General features: G+C 40.4%; 1 protein-coding gene and 1 long non-coding RNA gene across 8 annotated transcripts in view; one reads left to right on the plus strand and one right to left on the minus strand.

The window, feature by feature from the left end:
- The window catches only part of LOC141569749 (uncharacterized), a 77,300-nt gene extending 76,566 nt beyond the window's left edge, over nucleotides 1-734 (minus strand). For all 7 annotated transcript variants that reach the window (XR_012493542.1, XR_012493539.1, XR_012493540.1 and 4 more), the window contains exon 1: nucleotides 577-734. This is a non-coding gene — a long non-coding RNA (uncharacterized LOC141569749). The remainder of the gene's footprint in view (nucleotides 1-576) is intronic.
- A 90-nt stretch (nucleotides 735-824) lies between these two features.
- On the plus strand, nucleotides 825-21,749 carry ATP6AP2 (ATPase H+ transporting accessory protein 2). The gene is made up of 9 exons (XM_019747892.2): nucleotides 825-1,020; nucleotides 7,451-7,581; nucleotides 9,279-9,410; nucleotides 13,671-13,766; nucleotides 13,921-14,058; nucleotides 15,010-15,063; nucleotides 15,983-16,132; nucleotides 16,974-17,093; nucleotides 20,665-21,749. Exons 1-9 carry the CDS (start codon nucleotides 981-983, stop codon nucleotides 20,857-20,859), a joined length of 1,056 nt encoding a protein of 351 aa, XP_019603451.2. The 5' UTR covers nucleotides 825-980; the 3' UTR covers nucleotides 20,860-21,749.
- Nucleotides 21,750-21,988: the final 239 nt, after the last annotated feature.

Genomic DNA, 21,988 nt, shown 5'->3' on the forward strand with positions numbered 1-21,988 from the left:
ACATCCATTTTTCAAGGTCATCAGCTGGGGCATCACTTTCTGACCACAGATGCTACACTGCGTCACTTCATTCCTCAATCATGGGCAAAAAATGATGAGCTGTGGGAAGGGAGGATCCTGGTTTAATTAGTATGTCTAGCCCTCACTGAACATTGAGTGAATCAATACAAAAAGTAAGTAACTAATGTTCTTGTCACATCACTCCTGGTAGATCGGAAAGTCTTAGAGGGTAGGGTTGCCAGATCTAGCAAATCAAAATACAGGACATCCAGGTATATTTGAATTTCAAACAACGAATACATTTTTTGTTTTTTAGCATAAGTATGTACCATGAAATATTCACGACGTATTTATACTAAAACTTATTCGTCGTGCCCTACTTGGAGGGCAGGGGTTCCCCGAGGCGGCTGGCTTCCTCCCAGCACGTGCTCAGCATCAGTGTAATTGTTAGAACGAAACTCAAACCAGCCTCGCAGCTTCCACAGCTACACCCGGGGCGGGGCGGAGCCACGCGACCGGAAAAGACAGACACCTCAGTTGGAGACCGTCACCCGAGACTGGCTAAAGGGTCCTTACCTGGGAGGCAGCCCCACTCTGCCGGGTCGCCGGACCCCTCGACAGGATCCATCTTCCCCCGCCCCCAACATCCGTCCTACCCTCCATCTCGTGACCGGTCGTCACCGGCCGCGGGGCGGCAGTGCCCGGCTCCGTAATCCTTGCCTATCGTTGGCAGGGCCTTCCATCCATCAGTTAGGCTCCGCCCACCAGGCTGACGTTGCCCTGGCTACGCCTCTCCCGCCGGCCGCGGCGTAGCTGGCGATTGGTGTAGAAGGCGGCAGCTGTCCCCGCGGAGGCGACGACGGGGCGGTCTCAGGAGTCGGGACGAGCTAGAGCGCGTCACCCCCAGGTGCTGCGGTGGTCGCTCGTGTCTTGTGGGCTCGTTCGGTGTTGCCCTGCACTGCTGCTGCCGCCGCGGAACCATGGCTGTGCTCGTCGTGCTGCTGTCCTTGTTGGTGGCGGGTGAGGACCCGGGGGCGGGCGGGGCGCGCTCCGGGAGGCCCTGAGCTGCAGGGCTCGGGGTCGGGGGCGGCAGCGGGGCGGGTGCCGCAGTGCGGTCAAGCGGCGGCAGCCTCGTCGCCTTCCTCGCGGCCTTCTCCCGACCGGCCCGTGGCGGCGGGGCCTGGCGGGGCCGGGCGGAGCTGGGCTGCGTGGGGGGCACCTGAGTCGGCTCCACCCTCCGCCTTTTCGTGGAAGGTGCGTCCGTCCGTCTTGCCTCCAGCCTCCGGTCTGCCCGGCCTCTTCCGGCTCGAGAGGCGCTTCGGAGGATGGAATGCATTTCTCAATTAACTGTTCAACCGCAGCCCTCTGCGAAGAAGGGAAGGCCAATATCTTAGCTGCCGTCAGCTGCTGCATGTCTTTGCATTTTTCTGGTGTCTTCATTTCTAGCAGTTGTCATCAGTGATTGGTGAAATCCCCTCCCCTCCTCCTGTGTTTCAGGATACAAAAGTTGGAGGTGGAGTAATTGTTTTTGTAAGATTATTTCTAAAGGCGAATTCAAAGTACCTCTCAATAGTTTGTCGTAGTTTCCCATTTTTAAGGATTTGGAAACTAAGACGTGAGTCATGTGCCTAGGGTCACATGTCAAATAATGGTAGCTTTCTTAGTGGAACCTAGATTCAGCAAGGGGAGTGCAAGTCACCTAATTGTTGACCTCTCTTCCTGTGTATCATGCAATTCATTTAATTTTACAGCGGTCCTTAGTAGAGGATATCATCCTCTTTCTGCAGAGTGATCAAGCCTAAGTAAATTACCTAACACCACACAACTAGTAAGCAGCAAAGCTGGAGTTGAACTCAGATCAACTGGCTCCAAAGCATGGGCCTTTTCTATTAAATATGTTGTTTGACGTATGGTGGAAATGTTACTCCCTTCTCTGTGAGAATGTGGGAACGTTGGGGGCTGGGACGCGGGCGAAGAGAGTGGCCAACAAGAAGCCAAGTTGAGAACAATTTGGAGGAATGGGGCTTTTCCCCAGTCTGTTGGTTTAAAACCTATAGGTTAAAAATCTATAGGAGGCCTGTGCCTCTGCTCTGTGAGGTCTTGGATGTCCCACTTTTGGACTGGTGGTTTAATTCTGCAAGGGGGTGTAGACCACTGACCCTGAAATCTGCGGGTCTTCTCCAGCCCTGGGGTGCCCATGTTATGTGTTGATGATAGTTACACTTATTTTTATGCCCCCCAAATTTTCGGGTTCTGTTCCTTCTGTTTTTGTCTCTGGAAAGTCATTCTGATCTAGGAAGTTACTTTGGGGGAATTTTTTAATTTTTTAAATTCAGCTTTTGAAATTTAAAAATCTTCCCTTTGATACTGTGATTTAACTGAACATCAGCTGAAATTCCATGTTTCATGTTATGAGTGATATTATTTTGATTCAGTGAGGTGAAGGGTTTTTGTTTTTGGTTTGGTACATGGTTTGAACATGCTTTCCTAACTAGAATAGTAGTCTAGTTTGTCAAGACCAAGAATCTGATCCTGTCAGCTCTGCATTGCTTCTCGTCAGCTGAGGTTATATTACTATTTTCCATAATGACTAAAAGTGATTTCATGGAAAACATCTTTAATGGACTTCTCTATTTGAGAAAAAGATGTAAGTCCTTTAAAATGGTGTTACCAAACCAGAGAGAGATTAGAGGGAAGGGAACTAAGGTTATGAATACCATGCCATGAGGAGTATTTGAAAAAATTGTTTAGCCTGGGGAGGAAAGGCCAAGGGCAAACATGGAATTCGAAGGGATATCACGTTGAAGAGGGATTCAATTTGGGCACTGATGCCTCGGAGGTGAAAGGTAGGACCTATTTATTTTTTCACTTATTGATTCCATCCATCATTCATAGATCACTGCATAGTATGGTGGGAGCTCCCAAAGGGCGGCGGACTTAGCTTCTAGCCCAGACTGGAGAGGCTGTGAGAAATTTCCCCTGGGGATGGGGGTGCCTCATGGGACAAATGTGAAAGGGTGGGGTGGGAAGAAAAGGCATTTTCGACAGAACAGCATGTGTAAAAAGCACAGAGATATGAGAGCAAAGAACAAAGAGTTTGGTGGGGCCAGCATGTATAGGGGTTAAGTTGGGAGATCCAGAAGTAGGGTTGGTGGGGTGCCTTGGCTGTTATGTTTTGGATTTTGTCTCAAAGGCTCTGGGCAACGAGTAAAGGTGGTTAAGCTGAAGGATGAATGAACAGAACTGTATTTTGAAAAGATGATAGAAAGGCTGGATCAGCGAGTAGCATGACAGGTCATAAGGTCTAGCAAGCCTGGTGAGGGCCTGAAGAGTGTGCCCTGGACGTGGAGGGGAAAGAATTTGTGCGATAATTAGAAAAAAAGATCAACAGAATTCAATGGTTGATGAGCTGTGCTGCTGAGGAAGGATTTAAAGACAAGGACCAATTCGAGCAGCTGGGTGGAGGGCGGTGTCCTCCTTTGAGAGAGAGAATACAGGAGGAGCGTGTGGAAAGATGGTGAATTTAGTTCTGAACCTGTTGAATTTGAAGGACACATGGGACTTAAAAGAAAGGCCCAGCCGACTGTTGGGCATGTAGGTCTAAGGCTCAAGGGAAATCTAGGCTGAAAATAAAAATCTCGGAGCCGTCAATGTGTTTTTGGTGTTTGTAGCCTTAGGAGTAGATGGGCGCAGCCAGGGAGAGAGTTGTAGATAAGGAAAGCAGTGCGGCTCAGGGATTGAGCCCTTAGGTGGCCATAGTGTGGCGCGTGCTAGGTGGTCTACTGGGCTGCCGGAAGAATGCATTAGAACCTCCATTTCTATCTATTTTTTAATCTCTCACTTTTTTTTTTGGTATGGTAATGTCCCTCAATTTGGGTTTGTCTGATATTTTCTCATGATTAAATTGGGAAGAATACTACACAGGTATCTCATCCTTTTTAAAACTTTCTATTTTGTGTGCTTTGTAATATGTCACGAATATATAATCGATTATACTACAAGTGTATACAAGTATACTCGTACAAGTGTATACTTTATAAATAACTATATGTATGGTGGGACTACTTTCAAATTTTGTACTGAAAGACTTGAAATCTAAAAAGTCGGGACATCATGGATTTCCAGGATGGGAGGGGAAAGAAACTGAGGAGCAGCAGCCAGGGAAATTAGAAGGAAAACCAGAGGGCTGGCCTCAGGAAGGCCAGGGCAGGAGATTTTCAGGGAGGGAGTTGCCAGTATCAGACGCTTTGGGAGGGTAAGTAAGTTAAGGGCTGAAAATTGTCTTTTGGATTTGGTGAGTCGTTTCAGTGGCATGGTGGGGTCAGAAGCTATGAGGTAGGTAGTAAATGTGAGATGAAGATGTAGAGAAGCAAATGGGGCCGACTGCTCGGCCAGGAGTCTTCTTAAGAAGGGAAGCAGAGGCTGGTGGAGGTTAGGAGGACCAAAGAAGGTTTTCTGTGGCGATACTTTTAGAATGGGAGCACCCTAACCGTATTTTTATGCTGGAGTAAAAGAGCCAGTTGAGGGGAATATTGTTAGTACAAGGTGTGGCTTCATTCATTCATTAGGTCGACAAGTATTTATTGAGTACCAGTGTGTCACTGATTGCTCGCCAGCCCTGCGACATCCCAGGGCTTGTGTCTTGTGTGAACAAGGCAAAGTGAAACCCCTGCCCTCACGGAGTTTATGTTCTGCAGGGCTAGCTTTGTATGCCTACAACCATGTAGGCACCTAATTCTTGATCACGTTGTCTGTCCCAGAATAGTGGCTTGGTAAACATTAAATGCATAATTTAATAGATGAATGAATGAATGTCCCTAAGAAGGCCGAGCCAGGGGATTGTTTTAGACTGGAGGAGGGGCACCTCTGCCAACATCTGGAGGGAGAGGAGATAAGGCTAGGGGTGGTGCAGATAATTGTGGGGAGAGGAAGCAGGTAGCTGGAGGAATTCCTCTGTTTTCTCTTGAAGCAGGTTATCTGGTGAGACTGAGTCAGGAGTGATAAAACAGGAAGTTGAAAAAAATAAGGAAGCCCATTTCAGTTCACTACAAGGGGAAACTTTGTTCAAAGGACTACAGTGTTTGGACAGTGGAGATGATTGCTGGCAAACGTAGTATTTGTAAGTTGAGGTGGTGTCCCCCTTTGCTGGTGTCCCCATTCAGGTAGAGGATGGGTGACTGTCTGCCAGGTATCCCGGAATTACCTGCATTAAGCAGCAGTTTCTTTGTATAGGACTCCACGTCTGTAAGCTTTTCTAAAGCTCTAGACTCCTGAAGGACTTGTGCAGGCATGGAAGTGGAATCGAACTATAAAGTTGGGGCAAAGTAATTTAGTATAACTTTGCTGGGGTTTAGTGAGCAGGGCCATGTCTCAAAACAGGACTGTCTCCAGATCCACATATGGTTCTTTAAATGTGTATGATACTTGGAAAGTATGTGTCTCTTGCCACCCCGTTTTCCTTAGAGTTTGCAATAACTACTGCTTTAGTGAGCCAAGATGTCTGTCAGTTACAAACGGCCATTCCATTCTGCTAATTTTTTTTGGTCTGCCTTCAGCTAGAACAATGTGGAAATTCCTGCTCTGGCAGCTGTGCTGAATTGAAACTCATAACTCTTCATGTTGTATCAGCACCATCCTGAGGCCTTTTATTTACTGTCAATACTGCAACACCAAAACATTTACTGTTGCTTCTAACTTTATTCCCATACTCAGTAAGTGGTACTTTCTTTAGGTCAGGAGAATAACAGTGATGCTTTATTAAAGTCTAATTTCCCATACTAGGCATGAACAAGATTTGTTTTGGACTTGAAGTTTATCTTTCCATAGGAACCTGAAAGTTTCCATTAGCTAGTTGTCCTTGTGTAGACATCATTGGGTTAACACATGATGGGTGAAGAGGCCAGATAGCTCATCCATAGCCTTGGAAGGCCCATAAAATAGTCCCCTTATTCTCATCCTTCACTTTTTAATCCCAGGCCCCATACCCCTAGACTAGTAGACTTTATTATTACAGAATACCTTTTCTTACCCTCTTGATATGTCCATTGGAAATACTATTTCCTGGATTCCGTTTCTAAAGTCTGAAGTGTTTTATATTCTGACTGGTAACATGTACCCAATTGACAGTCCTCATGTCCCTAGGTTTGCTTGTGGGATTTAAGGAAAGATATGATCTATCCTAAGATACAAGGTGCAATTAAAAAATCCGGTGAAGTTTTAAAAGATTTATTACAGTAAAAGACACATTGCCATTAATCCCTATCAAAATACTCCCCTTCGCTTCGAACACACTTATCCCATCGTTCTTGCCACTTTCTGAAGCAGTTCTGGAAGTCCTCTTTCATGAGTGTCTTCAGTTGTGCTGTCGTGGCTGCCTCGATGTCCTGAATCGATTCAAAACATTTACCTTTCATGGTCATTTTGATTTTGGGGAAGAGCCAGAAGTTGCATGGTGCCAGATCCAGTGAATAAGGTGGGTGAGGACACACCGTAATGTTTCTATTTGACAGAAATTGCCGTACAAGAAGCAATGTATGACAGGGAGCTTTTCCGTTGTGATCACAAAATACAGTGAGTGCTGCTGCCGAGTGCCATCCAGCAGAAAGGCAGGGATCTTCAATATGGGAAGTGGCACATCGAACCTTAGTAACAATGTGGAACAAGTTTCAGCTTGTTCGGTGCAATCAGTTGGGTGGAACTACAATTGAGATAAGGTGTTTTTTAAATTGTGCTGTAAATCATCCTCCATCATGACAACACTCCATGTCACACATCACTTCTGGTACAGCAATTTCTGTCAAATAAAAACATTACAGTGTGTTCTCATCCACCTCATTCACTGGATCTCACACCGTGTGACTTCTGGCTCTTCCCCAAAGTCAAAATGATTCAGGACATTATTGTATTACAGTCTTTTACTGTAATACTTTTTTTTTTTTTAAAACATTCACCATATTGTTTGATCATACATTGTACACTAACCTGGTAAAGTTTTGAAGTGAAATACTAGGAATTTTATGAATTTGTATTTTGAAGAGAGGGTCGATGGCAGAAATAATTTAGAGAGTTTAAGTTTCTTCCTTTTTATAGTCTGTGACAGGGTTTTGGTTTTTAAATTCTGGAGAAATGCCACTGATTTCTAATTCTTGACAAATTGCCACATGCCTCTGTTTAAGGGCCTTTTGTACGTAGGAAGGCAACTAGATCATTAAGAGAATTTTGTTTCATGGTTGTACCTTTGTTACAGCAGAAGGTATGGACTTAAATTCTTAAAGAGTGGTACCTTGAAAAAGAATTCATTGATGTTTATTTAGGATTCAGCATTTTGTCCAATCATAATTTAGTATGCTAATCAGTGGGAATCGGGAAACATTGTAGTTCATAATTTTCAACGTGGATGCAAAAGATTTATGATGCTGATCATTTACTTACTAATCTGTTTTCTCCTCAGGTGTTTTGGGGAACGAGTTTAGTATATTAAGGTCACCAGGGTCTGTTGTTTTCCGGGATGGAAATTGGCCTATACCAGGAGAGCGAATCCCAGATGTGGCTGCATTATCCATGGGCTTCTCTGTGAAAGAAGTACGTATATTTTTTAAAATAATATTTGGGGCTGCTTCTGAAAGCATTTGTGATGATTTCTGCTAATAGCCCAAGAAAGCAACAAGCAAACATAGGTGTATCTGGTACAGGTGTATCTGGTACAGATTACAAAAGTAAAAAAATGCTCATTTGTAGTTGGGAGATTTTGGATAAGTGCTTCCAGCTTGGCTATGAAGCCAAATCCTTATAAATCATTAACCGTGTAATAGTTTATTTATAGTAGTGAAGTCCTTTGTATGTAAGAGAATGCATTTGTCCTTTTAATAGGATGTATAATTTTGGCTTTTTTTTTTTTTTTTTCAGTTACACATGCTACATTTGTGTCTTAGTTCAGGCTGCTATTACAAAGTACCATAGACTGGGTGGCTTATATACAACAGACATTTATTTCTCACCATTCTGGAGGCTGGCAGTCTGAAATCAGGGTGCCAGCATGGTCAGGTTCTAGTGAGGGCCCTCTTCCAGGTTGCACACTGTCAACTTCTTGTGTGCTCACTGGTGGAGAGGGTAAGAGCTCTCTAGAATCCCTTTTATAAAGGCACTAACCCCATTCATGAGGGTTCCATCCTCAGGACCTAATTACCTTCCTAGGACCCCCATCTCCTAATACCATCACATTGGGGGTTAGGAGTGCAACATATGAATTGGGAGGGGGGGACACACAAACGTTCAGTCCATTACAATTTGTTGTAAATGATAAAATGTATATGTATCTTGCCTGAGTTTAGGAAGATAGTGTGGTCAGTAGCTATGGGATCGCCTAGCACCTTGGTTTCCTACAGTTAAGCTGTAACCTGTTATACGGTAGTAACTGGCTGCTTATGTGATGGAGCGGAAGAAGGCTAGATCCAGTCAGTATGTGAGAGATCTAAAGCTAAAGGTTAGAAGAAAGGGGATGCAGTTTGCTCTGTCTTCATATCATTATCTCCTCCCGTTTTACAAATTTGGTGCTTTTGATATGGTTTCTAGATATCAATCACTCCAAGGAATTTTCCTCCAAGGTCCTGATGCCCCTGAAACCAGAAGCAGTGCCAGGGACCTGTCTTTGTTGGGCCGATGGGAGGAGCCCCTGAGCTCCTGGCGTGAACATGACTGGTTCTTTACATTTAAGGAGGAAATTTGTGCTTCGTTCTTTACAAACTTCAATTTGACTGCAAATGGCTGTTAAAATAACCTTTAGAAATAATTATTAGTAAACTAATATGAGTTACTTTCAGCAGGAGTTTTGTTTTAGTTATAAAGAGCTTAGTGTAAAGAGAAGGTTTTAGTAACAGTCTTGCCTGTCACTGAGAGAGAAAAGTGACGCTGTAAATCTGGGCAAACGATGGGGGAGAAGGCATCCCGGGTATATGAAGACGAGAGTGTTGGTAATCTGGGATTTGAAAAGTACCTATATTTTATGTTTACTTGCCTGCTTTTTTCCATCAAAGGTTTGAGATGACTTACTATTAAACTTTGTTATTCAAATCTATAGAAGCTTAAGAAAAAGAAGAAGGTAGAAATCTGCATCCTTGATGAGATTGCAACTACTGCCTTAAGTAAAACATTTGCTCTCCCTGTGAATTTTCATTGCCAGTGTCATCCCAGAACTCCTTAACTCTGCTATATTAGGTGTTCTTGGGGCATGAGTTCCTGAATTGATAATTCAGCACCATTTCCTGTTTTTCCATATTTAGGACCTTTCTTGGCCAGGACTTGCGGTGGGTAACCTGTTCCATCGTCCTAGGGCTACCATTATGGTAATGGTAAAGGGAGTGGACAAACTCGCTCTGCCCCCAGGCAGCGTCATTTCATACCCTTTGGAGAATGTGAGTATTTATTATAAAAAATTGAAGGGGTGCCGTTTTTAATTTTGTTTTGTCAGCTGTCATTGTGAATTATGTTCTAAGCACACTTCTCCTATATATTTTTTTTGATGCACTGATTGATAAGTAAAACAATTTAAAAAAATAATGTGGTTGTTAATTTATTGAGACTTGTCCATTTCCTATGGATGGGAGTACTTTCTAAAGTAAGAGGTAGAGAAATTGCCCCACTTTCAGAATAGTCAGAGGATCGATAAAGAGAAACCAGTTGAGAGTGTATTCGGCTGACACTTTCCTGGGCATTAAATTCATACTTTCCCTTCAGAATTTTATGTCATTTTTGTGGAAGAAGAAGACTGAAGGCTGTCTGGCTGGCTCACTTACTCCTTCACTAGCCCTTCAAGCAATAAGGCTGACAGAGTGATTGTGAGAGGAGAGCAGTCAGCAAAACATTTTTATATGCATAACTCAACGAAAGCAAGGAAGGGATATACACAAGGGCCAGATTTGAATAGAGAACTCAAAAGCCACAGTGGTAAGCAGGAACAGAAGCTGGAATTGTGTTCCCTGCAGAAAGCCAGGGTCTGCAGAATGCTGTCTTGTTCTTGAAAGGAGGACTAGTAAAACCCCAGCTGCCCCAGGGTTACCAGAGAGGAGCTGGCTGCGCCGTTGGCTGTGGGACCCTTAGCTTCCCCTAGAGGAATCGGAACTACAGGCTTGTGCTGTGCTCCAAGTTTACACGACCCACCCCATATGGATACCTCCACAGCCCAGGGTTCCTTTGGTAAGAAAACTGCAGATGAGTCGAATTTACAAAGCACTTGGAGGAAAAACTGCCACAAGAGTCGGCAGGTACATCAAACAATTCATCCCCCTAGAACTACAGATAACAGACTAGTCTCAAAGAGATTTGAAAATACATACATTAAAATTGTGAGAGTTAAAGGAAGGGATAGAAACTGAGGCATTTTGATATGTGGTGCTTTCATTGATATTCGTAAATATTTCATAATTTATATTGTGATTTCTTTAACCCATGAGTTATTTAGAGGTGTTTAAAGTGTGGGTTCTTTTTAAAATATTTTTTAATTTTTCAGTTTCTAATTTCATTGCCTTGTAAAACTGTGGTCTGTATGATGCTGATTTTGGGGGAATTTTTTTCAAACTTTCCTGTGGTCTAGTATAGATTATTTCCAAGCACACATGACATGCTTACAAAAAATTACCATGTACTAGGCCACAAGGTATATCTCAACAAATAATATACAATCAGTATCATATAAACCACCCTCTCTGACTACCATGCAGTTAAATCTGAAAACAATAAGAAACGGTAGCTTAACAATGTGTTAGGAAATGGTAAAAAAAAAAGGACTTTTCTTTCAGGTTTAAAGCACACTGAACACCCTATAGGCTATGGCCAAATCAACACCTAGCCATATTGAAATTAAAGAACCATCAAGGACACTGAAAATCTTAAAAGCTTTTAGAGAAAAGACATTTGCCATTACAAAGGAATGAGAGTAGAATGATAGCAGATTTCTTATCTGTTGCCATTAAAAGACTAGAAGAGCAAGAACAGAAAAGCAGTAATTTGTATAGTATAAGGTGAGGCTGAGAATACTGTTTACAGTCATAATATTGAAATAATATTGATCTGGTGAAAATTACGACAGAACTGTTGGGAGGGTGGATAGAGAAATGGAGTGCGTGTATGGGGCTGTGGGAGAACTAAATCCTCATTTTCTATAATTGGAGATAAATAGATAATGCCTAAAATTGAAAAATCAAGATTTAGTGATATAACCATAGAGATGGTGGGAAAAGGAAAAGGAAACAAAGGATTTGAAAGAGGACCAGGAATTGAGAGGAGGGACAAACTTACTTTTTTATAAAAAGCCTTTTTTTATTAGTTTCAGGTATAAAAAGTCTTAAAGAATTATTTGTCTCCTTAAACCATGTGTATATATTAACTTTTTTTCTATGTAACTCTTGAAAAAATTTTTTGGAAAGATATTTGGAATCGATACACTCCTAAGTAATTACTGGGTTGAGGAGAAAATCACAGTGGAAGTTTCAAAATGATTTGGACCTGAATATCAATGAATGTATTGTATATATATTAAAAAAATTGTGGGGTGTAGCTAAAGTGGTAAGAAAAGGGAAATTTATAGCCTTCAGTGTACATGTTAGACAATTTAAAAGGTGGAAATTCATGAACTGAAGAAACCAGAAGAATTCAGAATAAATGGAAGGAAGGCGCAAGACAGATTTCAAAAAAATTATTTTTTAAAATTTTCACAAGGATTATTAAGTATGTGATTGTGTGATTTCTGTGAAAATCACTGTAGAAAGTACCTTTAAAATAAGAATATAAAATTCCAAAATGTTAAGATTTTCATTAGCATACAATCCAAAAGGTAAACATTTTAAAACAGACACCTCATTTTACTTGAGTAGAAGCTGTGAAAAGGGCTCATGCTGTTATAGCTTGACTCTGATTGACTGCTCCTAATACTTTTCCTGGCAGTAGGTGGTAAGTGAGGTAAAAGGCTCAGAGGTCAAAAACCCCAAAATATAAAAAAAATAGAATGTCTTAGAATTCCACCTAGTGAAGCTTCTGTTTGATTAGCTAGCTGTTTTCATTATAATTTCAAGTCACACAGATACAGAAATTCCATTTTCTCCAGGACAAACAATGCGTATCCTTATAATACAGTGGGGGAAAAAACCAATCACTAGATTTTAAGCAGCTGAGCTTTTTCGTTTTTGAGCTTAGCGGTCTATAGAATTTTTTTCTTTTCCTTCGTATTATAGTTTGGTGCTCATCTGACTCAGTAGCTTCTCCAGTTTGATTGCTAGGGAAGTGTTACCTTTAATCTTCAACTTTCCTGCAATGAGTGCCATTTCACTAGCTGAAATGAGACTGGAGAGTTTGTGTTACATGTTCTCCTATTCCCTCCAAAGCCTGAGGAGGTGAACTGTATAATTGCAAAAGCAGTCTTGTGGCTGACTCAGGAAGCTGGTGACAGGTTGTTTTTTTATATGATACTGATTGTATATTATTTTGCAAGTTTGAACTCTTTCCCCTTCTTCACTCATTAACTCATTTTAAGAGAATTTTGGGAAGAGTTAATATGCATTTTGAGTAAGAGAAGAAAATTGGTTTAATTTCATAGTATCATGAAATTGAGAAACTTTAATTTTGATGGTGGTATTTCATCAGTAAGATTTATATAATCACATTAATTTCTGCCTGTACCATGTTAGCATTAATTGCTACTTATAAACATGAACCTTTTAATAGTAAAGGGAATTACTGAAAAAAAAATCTCTAAGAAATCTCTGTTACAACCGTTACTATACTGCTTATTTTAATGCAATATTGAGAATAAAATAATTTTTGAGGAGAAAAATTACCATAATTTATTGTTAAAAATAATGTGGGGCAAAAACAGATCTATGGGGATAGAAATCAGAATTTTGGTTACCTTAGAGGTAGAGTTAGTGGATGGGGTGGTTTCTAGGGTTCTGATAGTATTCTGTCTTGATCTGGATGGCTTATATGAGTGTCTCCATTTGTACACATTCCTTGAGCTATTATGCCAAGATTTGTATGTTACACTTTAATAAAAAAAATTCAAGGAAAAAAAATAGATTTAGCACAAGTGGTAATTTCAGTTTAGTAATATATGATCCTAAGATAAAGGCTTCAAAATTCTGTGACATATTTTATGCCTTGTCTAAGAGTCTTCAGCCTATTTGAAGACAAACCCTAAATCTTATTAAACATTTTAAATTTTAAAATGAAAAATGAGGTCTGTTTCAATTAAGTTTAATTTTCCAAGTTCTTCTGACCTCTTACATGCAAGTTAATACTTTATTGTAGAATGTACATTCATTGTGGCATGTTTAATATTGAAACCAAATGTACTGCTGCTTAAAATGCACGAATGACCACCAGAAAATGATGGTTTGTGCAAGATAGTGTTGTGTCCTTCGTGTTTGCAACTTATTTCCTAGGTAGGCACGTTGGGAGACTCACACTCAGTGGACTGCTAGGAGGCTGTTTCATCTTCTGTGCCCTCAAGAGGGCTCTTTGTGTTTGGATATGGTTTGGGTCTTTTGAATTTCTATAGAAAATGCTGGTGCCTCTTTTTTTTTTTTTTTTTTTTTTTTAGGCTCCTTTTTAAATACTATCTGAATGATTTTTTTTCCCACTTTGGTTCAGGTAATAATTAAGGTCTTACTCTTAAATTTTAGGCAGTTCCTTTTAGTCTTGACAGCGTTGCAAATTCCATTCACTCCTTATTTTCTGAAGAAACTCCTGTGGTTTTGCAGTTGGCTCCCAGTGAGGAAGTAAGTGATACAGTTTTTATTTAAGATGCTTTGAAAATAAGCTTTCATTATTTAATGAAAATTTAAAACCAGTTATATGAAAAATGCTGTCAGACCTCTGTATATTGGAATTAATCTGTGGAACATAACTTATAATTTTGGATTCTTCTTGCAGAGAGTGTATATGGTGGGGAAGGCAAACTCAGTTTTTGAAGATCTTTCAGTAACGTTACGACAGCTCCGCAATCGCCTATTTCAAGAAAACTCTGTGCTCAGTTCTCTTCCCCTCAATTCTCTGAGTAGGAACAATGAAGTAAGTACAGTTATTGAATGAATACATTTATATTACTAGTTTCCTATTTCTTGTGTTCCTGACTTTAGAGCAAAGTTGTATTTTAGAAAATGACAAGTTTTACAGCTTTACTCCTAGAGTAGATTCTTTTTTCCTTTAGTGTAATTTTCTTATGAATCTCTTGAATAAATTGACTCTTTGTGAGTTGAGCTGTAGTAGTGTAAATAGTATTACATTCTGACATGAGCGTTGCCACCAGTTAATCTGGACAAACCAGAAATCACAGCATTTACTTGGTGGCTGGTGGAGCTGTGTTGATCTATTACATTGGTGCAAAAGTAAATGCGGTTTTTGCAATTTAACCATTTAAAATGCAGTTACTTTTGCACCAACCTAATAGTAATGTGGGAGCTGTCGTTCACCGCCACTTCTAATGTGTTGCCTCGTTTTTCTCGTTCACCCTTGACAGTACAGTGGAGGAAGCCACCCTTTTGACTCTGGCAGCTTCACCACTTTACTCATGCACCCTCTTAACCACATGGCATGCCACCTTTCTGGCACCCTCCCTTCTACCTGCTATGGTTGTCCAGGATCACTGTCTTTTATTCTCCAATGTGGAACATGTTCAAGGGATGTGAGCAAACTAGGCCATTGACGACCTCACTGCAGTGTGCCAGAATATTCTGATGCTCTGAGGGAAAAACCACTGTAGAGTTTAGATGTTTTATCATAGCTTTAGTGGGAATGTGGCTGTTGAATGGTAGTCACTGCTGGGGAATGACCATCACCTCTAAGAAAGAATGTTTTATATGCATTTTCACCTGAAATGAATCTACCAAATGGAGGACAGTTGTGGCATAAATTCACTTACGTGCTTAACATTTGTAATACCTTTGCCTTACTTGATACGTGGCAAATACAGATCTCTGGTGCATATATAAAGTAATGCTCGTTTCTTTCCACTCTCTGCAGGTTGATCTGCTCTTTCTTTCTGAACTGCAAGTTCTGCATGATATTTCAAGTTTGGTAAGTAGGCTGCTCTAATTTTTCAGTTCTATTTATTTTGGTTCCAGAAGACATTTCTAGAGAATCTTTGAATGATAGTGAAACCAACTGAAAAGTTTGATCAGGTATGCCCTAGATTTATGATCCCATGAAAGTTCAGGAATTAGTGATGGTGTTGGGAATTTTGAACTCATGTTGCAGTCAAATTACTTTGCATTTCTACTCTTAGGAAACAGTAAGTATATCCTCCAAGAATTCAGGCCTTGGGTGGGCCACCCTAGCTGTAGCCCCAACTTGGCTGTTCATTTCCTATCAGACATTAAGACTTAACTCCTGTATCTAAAATAGAAATAACAGTTTGGACTAATAATGCTATTGACCAAGTCAGGAAGGGAATAAATCTGCCTGAAGGGTGTTTTTGTGTGTGTGTGTGTTTGTTTTTTTTCTGGTGAATTTTTTAAAAAAATCCTCCTGTGACTAAAATAGAAAAGCTTACCGGTTTGCTCTCTACTGAAGTTGTTTCCCAACTTTTTCAGTGGGGTTGGTTTGGAAGTCTGGTAGCGCAGTGCTGGGGAAAGGCGAAGTGCTCCAGGGGGCATGTGGAAGGGGTCTGCTCTCTGAGCAGCAATGGCTCATGTTCTCCTGCGATCAGACTGGTCCAACCATCTGTTGTTTCTTACCCTGGCCTTCATCTGAAAATTTTAAACTAAGGAATTTTGTAAAAAGCTTTTATTAAATATTCAGGGAGTCCTATAAGGGCTCTTAAAAATGAAATTGATGTTGCATTTGTTGTATTGGAAACTTTCATTTGCCACCATTTGTAGACAATTTGTGTATTGTGGCGCACTGGTGTGGCTCTGCTCGTCCAAGTTTAGTGAGGCATCAAACTTCAGCCGGCTGCGTTTGACATTATTTACTTCCTTTTGTTTGTTCTCTTAAGTTGTCTCGACATAAACATCTAGCCAAGGACCATTCTCCTGATTTATATTCACTGGAGCTGGCGGGTTTGGATGAAATTGGAAAACATTATGGGGAAGACTCTGAACAACTCAGAGATGCTTCTAAGATCCTTGTTGATGTTCTGCAAAAGGTAAATTATCGATGGGTTATGAGAGGTTAGAGTATGACCATTTCACTTTTGGCCTCTTAATGGAAAAATCTACTTAGTGAAATACTATTGATTGAAGTCTTGCTCACTTCTTTGGAGGACCTGTAATTTTAGTGACCAAGAATGAAGTAGGCCAGTGATGTACGTTGGCATGTCTCTAGTGCTGGCAGAGGCAGCACAGGAAATGATGGATAACTCCAGCACAATACTTTTTTTCTTTTTATCATGGTAAAATATATATAACATAAAACTTACCATTTTAACCATTTTTAAGTGTACAGTTCTGTGGCATTATGTACATTGATGTTTTTGTGCAGCTATCACCACCATCTATTGCCAGAACTTTCATCTTCTATAACTGAAACTCTGTCCCCCTTAAACACTATAAAATAACCAAAGGGGAACACCTAGCACAGTACCAGACATTTAGCAGATACGTAATAAATGATTTTCTCCTGTCTTTGAGGTTCTGACCTGCAACTCTTCAGTGAGGACTTACAGTTAAATCTTTGTAGATGTTTGTGATTAACCAGAGACTACTTAGGAAGTTTCGTTTCCCTTTCCTACTTCCCATCTCCCAATTTACATGCCAACAGATCCAGGCTCTTCTGAGAGTAATTTTATTTTGAACATTTCAATGTATGTTGAAGCTTAACAGTTTTCTGAGTATTTTAATCAAACCCTTTAAGACTTGCCTATTGTAAGACCGTGTCGTTCAGGAGTCAGCAGGGAAGTGTATGTCATTCTTGTAGGTGCACAGAAACTTTCCACATAATTTTAATAAATAGGCACTTGCGATTCATAGTAATGCCAGTTACTTCAGTTTGCAGATGACATGTATAGTCTTTATGGTGGGAATGCAGTGGTAGAGCTGGTGACTGTCAAGTCATTTGACACGTCCCTGGTGAGGAAGACAAGGACCATCCTCGAGGCAAAGGACCAGGTGAGCACATTTGTCGATCTTGCTTTAAAATTGTGAAAATTAACTTGTTAAAAACCCAGTAAGTCCTATGTCACCTATGGGCAGCATGAATGGGCAGTCAGGAAATCTGCAAAACCATGTCAGTTAAAACAAGCTTTCCTAGTCACGTAGGTGTTGTGTTTTGCCAGTGATGCTCAGTTCTGTGGGGTTGCAATCAGGTAATGCAAGAGTTTTGAGTTAGGGTGAAAGCAAATCTGTCGAAGCCCATAATGTAATTCAGATATTGGTATTACAAGCCGCCATCCGAAGTGAATGTGAGGGAGCTACTCCGTCTTTGTGTACAGCCCCTCATTTCCCAAAATCCACTGCGTGCACTCTATCATTTGATTTACTTCTACAATGTTTTCGCCTGGATCTTTCTTTGATTTTAAGCATTTAGAGGATTATAAGCAAGAGTACTGGCCATGGTTCAACAGGAGTGTGTGTGTGTGTGTGTGTGTGTGTGTGTGTGTGTGTACATATGCACATACACAAGAGCGGCCGTGTAGATACCCTAAAACATCTTGAGGCAAACAAAGAATATTATTTATAGTTGACCTCATCTCTTAGAGCAGATTCCCAATCATTTATACACACTCCCCTTTGGATCCATTTGCAGCCCCCACCCTGCCTAGGTTTACTGATTACGATATGGGACTTAGAATGAGACTGTCAAAGGTAATGCCTGCTCAAGATAATCTAGACATGACTAGTTTGAGATTGTTTGGTTCTAAATTGGAGTGGAAGGACCATGTCAGGCTAGACCACCTGAAAATGTTCCTACTATAGAGCATCCAGAAATGCTGGATAAAAATAAACACCCTTTTGAGTGCATAGTTTATCTCTCTAGAAAGTAAGGGAAATTCTTGAGGAACTTGAAAACTGGAGTAATAAGGCGGCCCTAGGGACATTTCTGTTTGGGTTATCAAATGACTGGAAACAAGGTCTTTGGTCCTTGAATGTGGCGGTGGTGAGGGATTTGGAATTGACACCTCCATATAAAGCTGGGACCCTGAAAGGAGTGTGCCCTCAGTAAGAAAATAACCTGCCCACCAGCAAAGGGAGACAGGCAGCGTGGGTTCTGTGTAGTCACAGTAGGTACTGAGGGTGGGAATGTCTCCCAGGAAATTCTTAACCACAGAACCACCTTTGTGTGGGTTTGGGGCCCAATTTTGTATTTCCTGCAAGTCTCAGGCCAAGAAATTAAACACATACCCTCCAACCCTGGTCCCAGGCTGGTAAGATCTGTGGTGCCCAGAAGTAAACATAAAACCTCTCTGGCTCCACACAAGCCAAAACCCTCAACCCTCCACGCAAGCCATAGTAGAGAGGGGACTCCCACAGTCTCCCCAAATGTGAGCTCAGAACATTGTAAAACACAGGTGGAGCCAACTACCATGTGTGGTAGCTAAAGCATCAAATGGTAGAATTAGACCCCCAAGAAGTTCAAGTAATAGAATATGGGTACAGGACATAAAATAATCATTTAAACCGATTTAAGAAATTAAAACGGAGTCAAATGAGGAAAAAACAAGATACAGATTTGAATTTAACAGGATACTTTTAAATGTTAATACTAGATTCTTTCAACATTGACCGTGTTAGGGCTGGTAGTTTATGTGAAGTGACTGCAGAGGGAAGTGCAGCCCTCCGGAGAAGGTACCCTTGTTCTGGGAGTTTGACAAACCAGTTTTGCAGAGCTGAATTAGTTGGTCTTCTCAGGGGCGTCAGGTTGAATTTATGAATCAGCGGCTTTAATGGATAAGTTGAGTTTATTAGAAAGTTTCTGAAATTATTGTATGAGGTATGCTCAAAGAACATAGTGAATGTTTAAGTAAAAAAGTTTGTTACAGTGAAAGACACATTGCCATTAATCCCCCTCAAAATACTCCCCTCGCTTCTAACCAATCGTTCTTGCCACTTTCTGAAGCAGTTGTGGAAGTCCTTTCGTGAGTGTCTTTAGCTCCCCGCATATAAACGCACACGCTGTGTAGCTGTCCGCTCGAGTTGAAATCACTGTCTTCCTTTAAAGAGAAACAGGAAGTGCTTGCAGCATGCCAGGTGCTGGGGCTGTGGGGTTACAGTCTTCTCTTCATACTCACTGCCCTCATTTCTCTCACCTCAATGACTCAGCTCCCTGCTTTCCAGCCTCCCCTTCCAGATCCTTCCTGCACATGATCATCCAAATTTTCCTACAACAAACCTGATCGTGTTACTTCCCGATTGAAACGTGGTCAATAGCTTCCTGTTGCCCATAGACTGAAGGCCAGGTTCTCCATAGCTTCCCTGCCTCTAGCTTCAGCTCCTGCTATTTTCCTACTTGTTTTCACTTGAATGAACTAAGTTTCTCAAACACTGCCTTTGCCAGAAAGGATTACATTTCTCAATGCCTTTGCACAGGCCTGGAATCAGCTGCACCTCGACCAAGGCCCAGCACATATCTTTTCAAAACAGAGATGTGGTTGACTGAGCCATCATTTGTTTCCCTTTTTAAAATGAAAGAAAAAACAATTTTAAGTAGATCATACATAAATACACTCATGCGCTACTTGACAACGGTACGTCCTGAGAAATGCGTCATTAGGTGGTTTTGGCATTGTGCGAACGTCATGGAGTGCTCTATACAGACCCGGATGGTACCGCCTGCTGCTCCTAGGCTGCAAGCCTATACGGCACGTTACTGTACTGGGTACTGTAGGCTATTGAATGTGTTGTGCTCTGACGTTAAGACGGCTATGAGGTCACTAGGCAATAGGATTTTTTTCAGCACCATTACAGTCTTACGGGACCACCATCGTATATGCGGTCCATTGTTGAGTGAAATGTCATTAGGCAGCACATGACTGTATAACATGTAATACTAGTTAAAAAATAAAAAGAATTTGAACACTATATAGATGAAGAGATTACTTGTTCCTCTGAAGCTCTGTCTTCTCCCTCTACTCTCCCTGTCTAGAGATAATTGCTGTCCTGAATATTGTTAATCATTCGCTTGCTATTCTTTACAGTTGGACTACATAACGTATTTATCCCTAAACAGTGTTGTTTGGTTTTGCGTGTTACTTGAATTTTATATCAATGGAATCACACTATATGCATTTGTTGTGTTCTTTGCTCAGTATTCTTTGTAAGAGTCCTGCAGACTGATAAACATATCTGTAGCTCAGTCATTTTACAGCTATGTGTTCTATTGTGTGGATGTGCCACAGTGATCCATTCTGTTGTACCTGCATCCTTGACCATGTTTCATGATACACATATGGAAGTTTCCCCAACGGTATGAACCTCCTGGATCATAGGATATGCACATTACACACCTTCAGCTATACTGGTATTGCCACATTCTCTCAAGCAGTTGAACTGGTTTATACTTCACCAGCAGTACACATTATCTTCTCCATGAAGGCTGCCCTTCTCGATTCCTCCTAATAAAAGCTCTTGTGCCACTTATGAATAAATGTTTGTTAGATAAATGAATCATAGCTACTACATTGGGATAATTTCCTACCTTAAAATTCTTCCCTCTTGATTTTCTTCCTTTTCTTCATTTTAGAAGAACCCACCAAATCCCTATAACCTTGCATATAAGTATAATTTGGAGTATCCAGTGATTTTCAACATGGTACTTTGGATAATGATCGCCTTGGCCTTGGCTGTGATTATCACCTCTTACAATATTTGGAACATGGATCCTGGATATGATAGCATCATTTATAGGATGACAAACCAGAAGATTCGAATGGATTGAATTTTCCTTATGCCTAACTTAGAAAAGGGGTTTGGAAATTGGCCGTTTTGTTAAAATAAAACTTTTAGTGTAGTTTAAAGTAAACAGTATACTTTAAATTTTTTTAAAAAAGTAAAGTTTGTTCTTTATTTTGTGTGTGCCTGTGAAGTTGTTTTAGAGTAAATTATACTATTGACAGTAATTGATTTGTGTGATGTAGATTCCATAATATGCTCAAATATTATGATATAACCATTTAATATAATTTCATTCCATTTAATATTTGGAAATAATGCACTGAAATAAATGTAAAACATTTAGAATAGCTTGTGTTATTTATGTTGGGAAAATGCACTGAATTTATTAGAGAAACATATGAATGCTTAATTTCCTACACAGGATAGGTTAAAATGATATTTGAGCTGTTATATACTATTAACCATTTGTAAATGTCTTAATTTGATGTAAATATCTCTGAAACAAAAGGTTTTTAACTTAGAACAGTCCTAAAATATGAATGTGCATATACAGTCGCTTAGATGGGCACTGCATCTGATTGACAGAGGATAGCTCTTTTCTAACCTGTTCTGAAAGTTGGGTGATCTGAAATGGTCTAGTGTGACTATTGGTCTAATGGTCTAATGTAAAAAGACTACATTGATCTAAGAAGAAACTAGCTTTGTGGAGTTGTAGATGTTCATAATTATACACACAAAAACAAATATTTGGGGGCTATCTTGGGGCATGGATATAAAAATCTTTTTATTTCAATAACTTTCCCCCCTGTGTAAGTTACTATGGTTTGTGGTACATCATTCTATAGAATATTAAGTGAAAGTAGATGCTCCCTACTTTTCATGTGGAAGTGGACCAATGTCTATAGAGTCACAAATAAAGTTAATGATTCCAAATTTGTGTCATTTCAATACTAAATCTATTTTATGTTGTAAAACCATAACTAAACAGGGTTTTATTTAATCAGAATTGTCTGTTTTGTTATACAACTGGTTTCATGCTTTTTAAAAAAATTGGTTGATTTTCTGGTTATTTTTTAAAATAATTTTTAATTTTCCAATTACAGTTGACAAACAATATTATATTAGTTTCAGGTGTACCACATAGTGATTAGACATGTATGTGACTTATGGAA

This window comes from Rhinolophus sinicus, chromosome X (genome assembly GCF_036562045.2).
Source record: "Rhinolophus sinicus isolate RSC01 chromosome X, ASM3656204v1, whole genome shotgun sequence".
NCBI classification, from domain to species: Eukaryota; Metazoa; Chordata; class Mammalia; order Chiroptera; family Rhinolophidae; genus Rhinolophus; species Rhinolophus sinicus.

Excerpts from the sequence above, each read along its gene's own strand:
- ATP6AP2 (XM_019747892.2), top strand. The coding sequence starts at position 981 with ATGGCTGTGCTCGTCGTGCTGCTGTCCTTGTTGGTGGCGG. Across the intron at positions 1,021-7,450 it reads GCTGTCCTTGTTGGTGGCGG|GTGTTTTGGGGAACGAGTTT; the intron begins GTGAGGACCCGG and ends TTTTCTCCTCAG. Across the intron at positions 17,094-20,664 it reads TCCTCGAGGCAAAGGACCAG|AAGAACCCACCAAATCCCTA; the intron begins GTGAGCACATTT and ends TCTTCATTTTAG.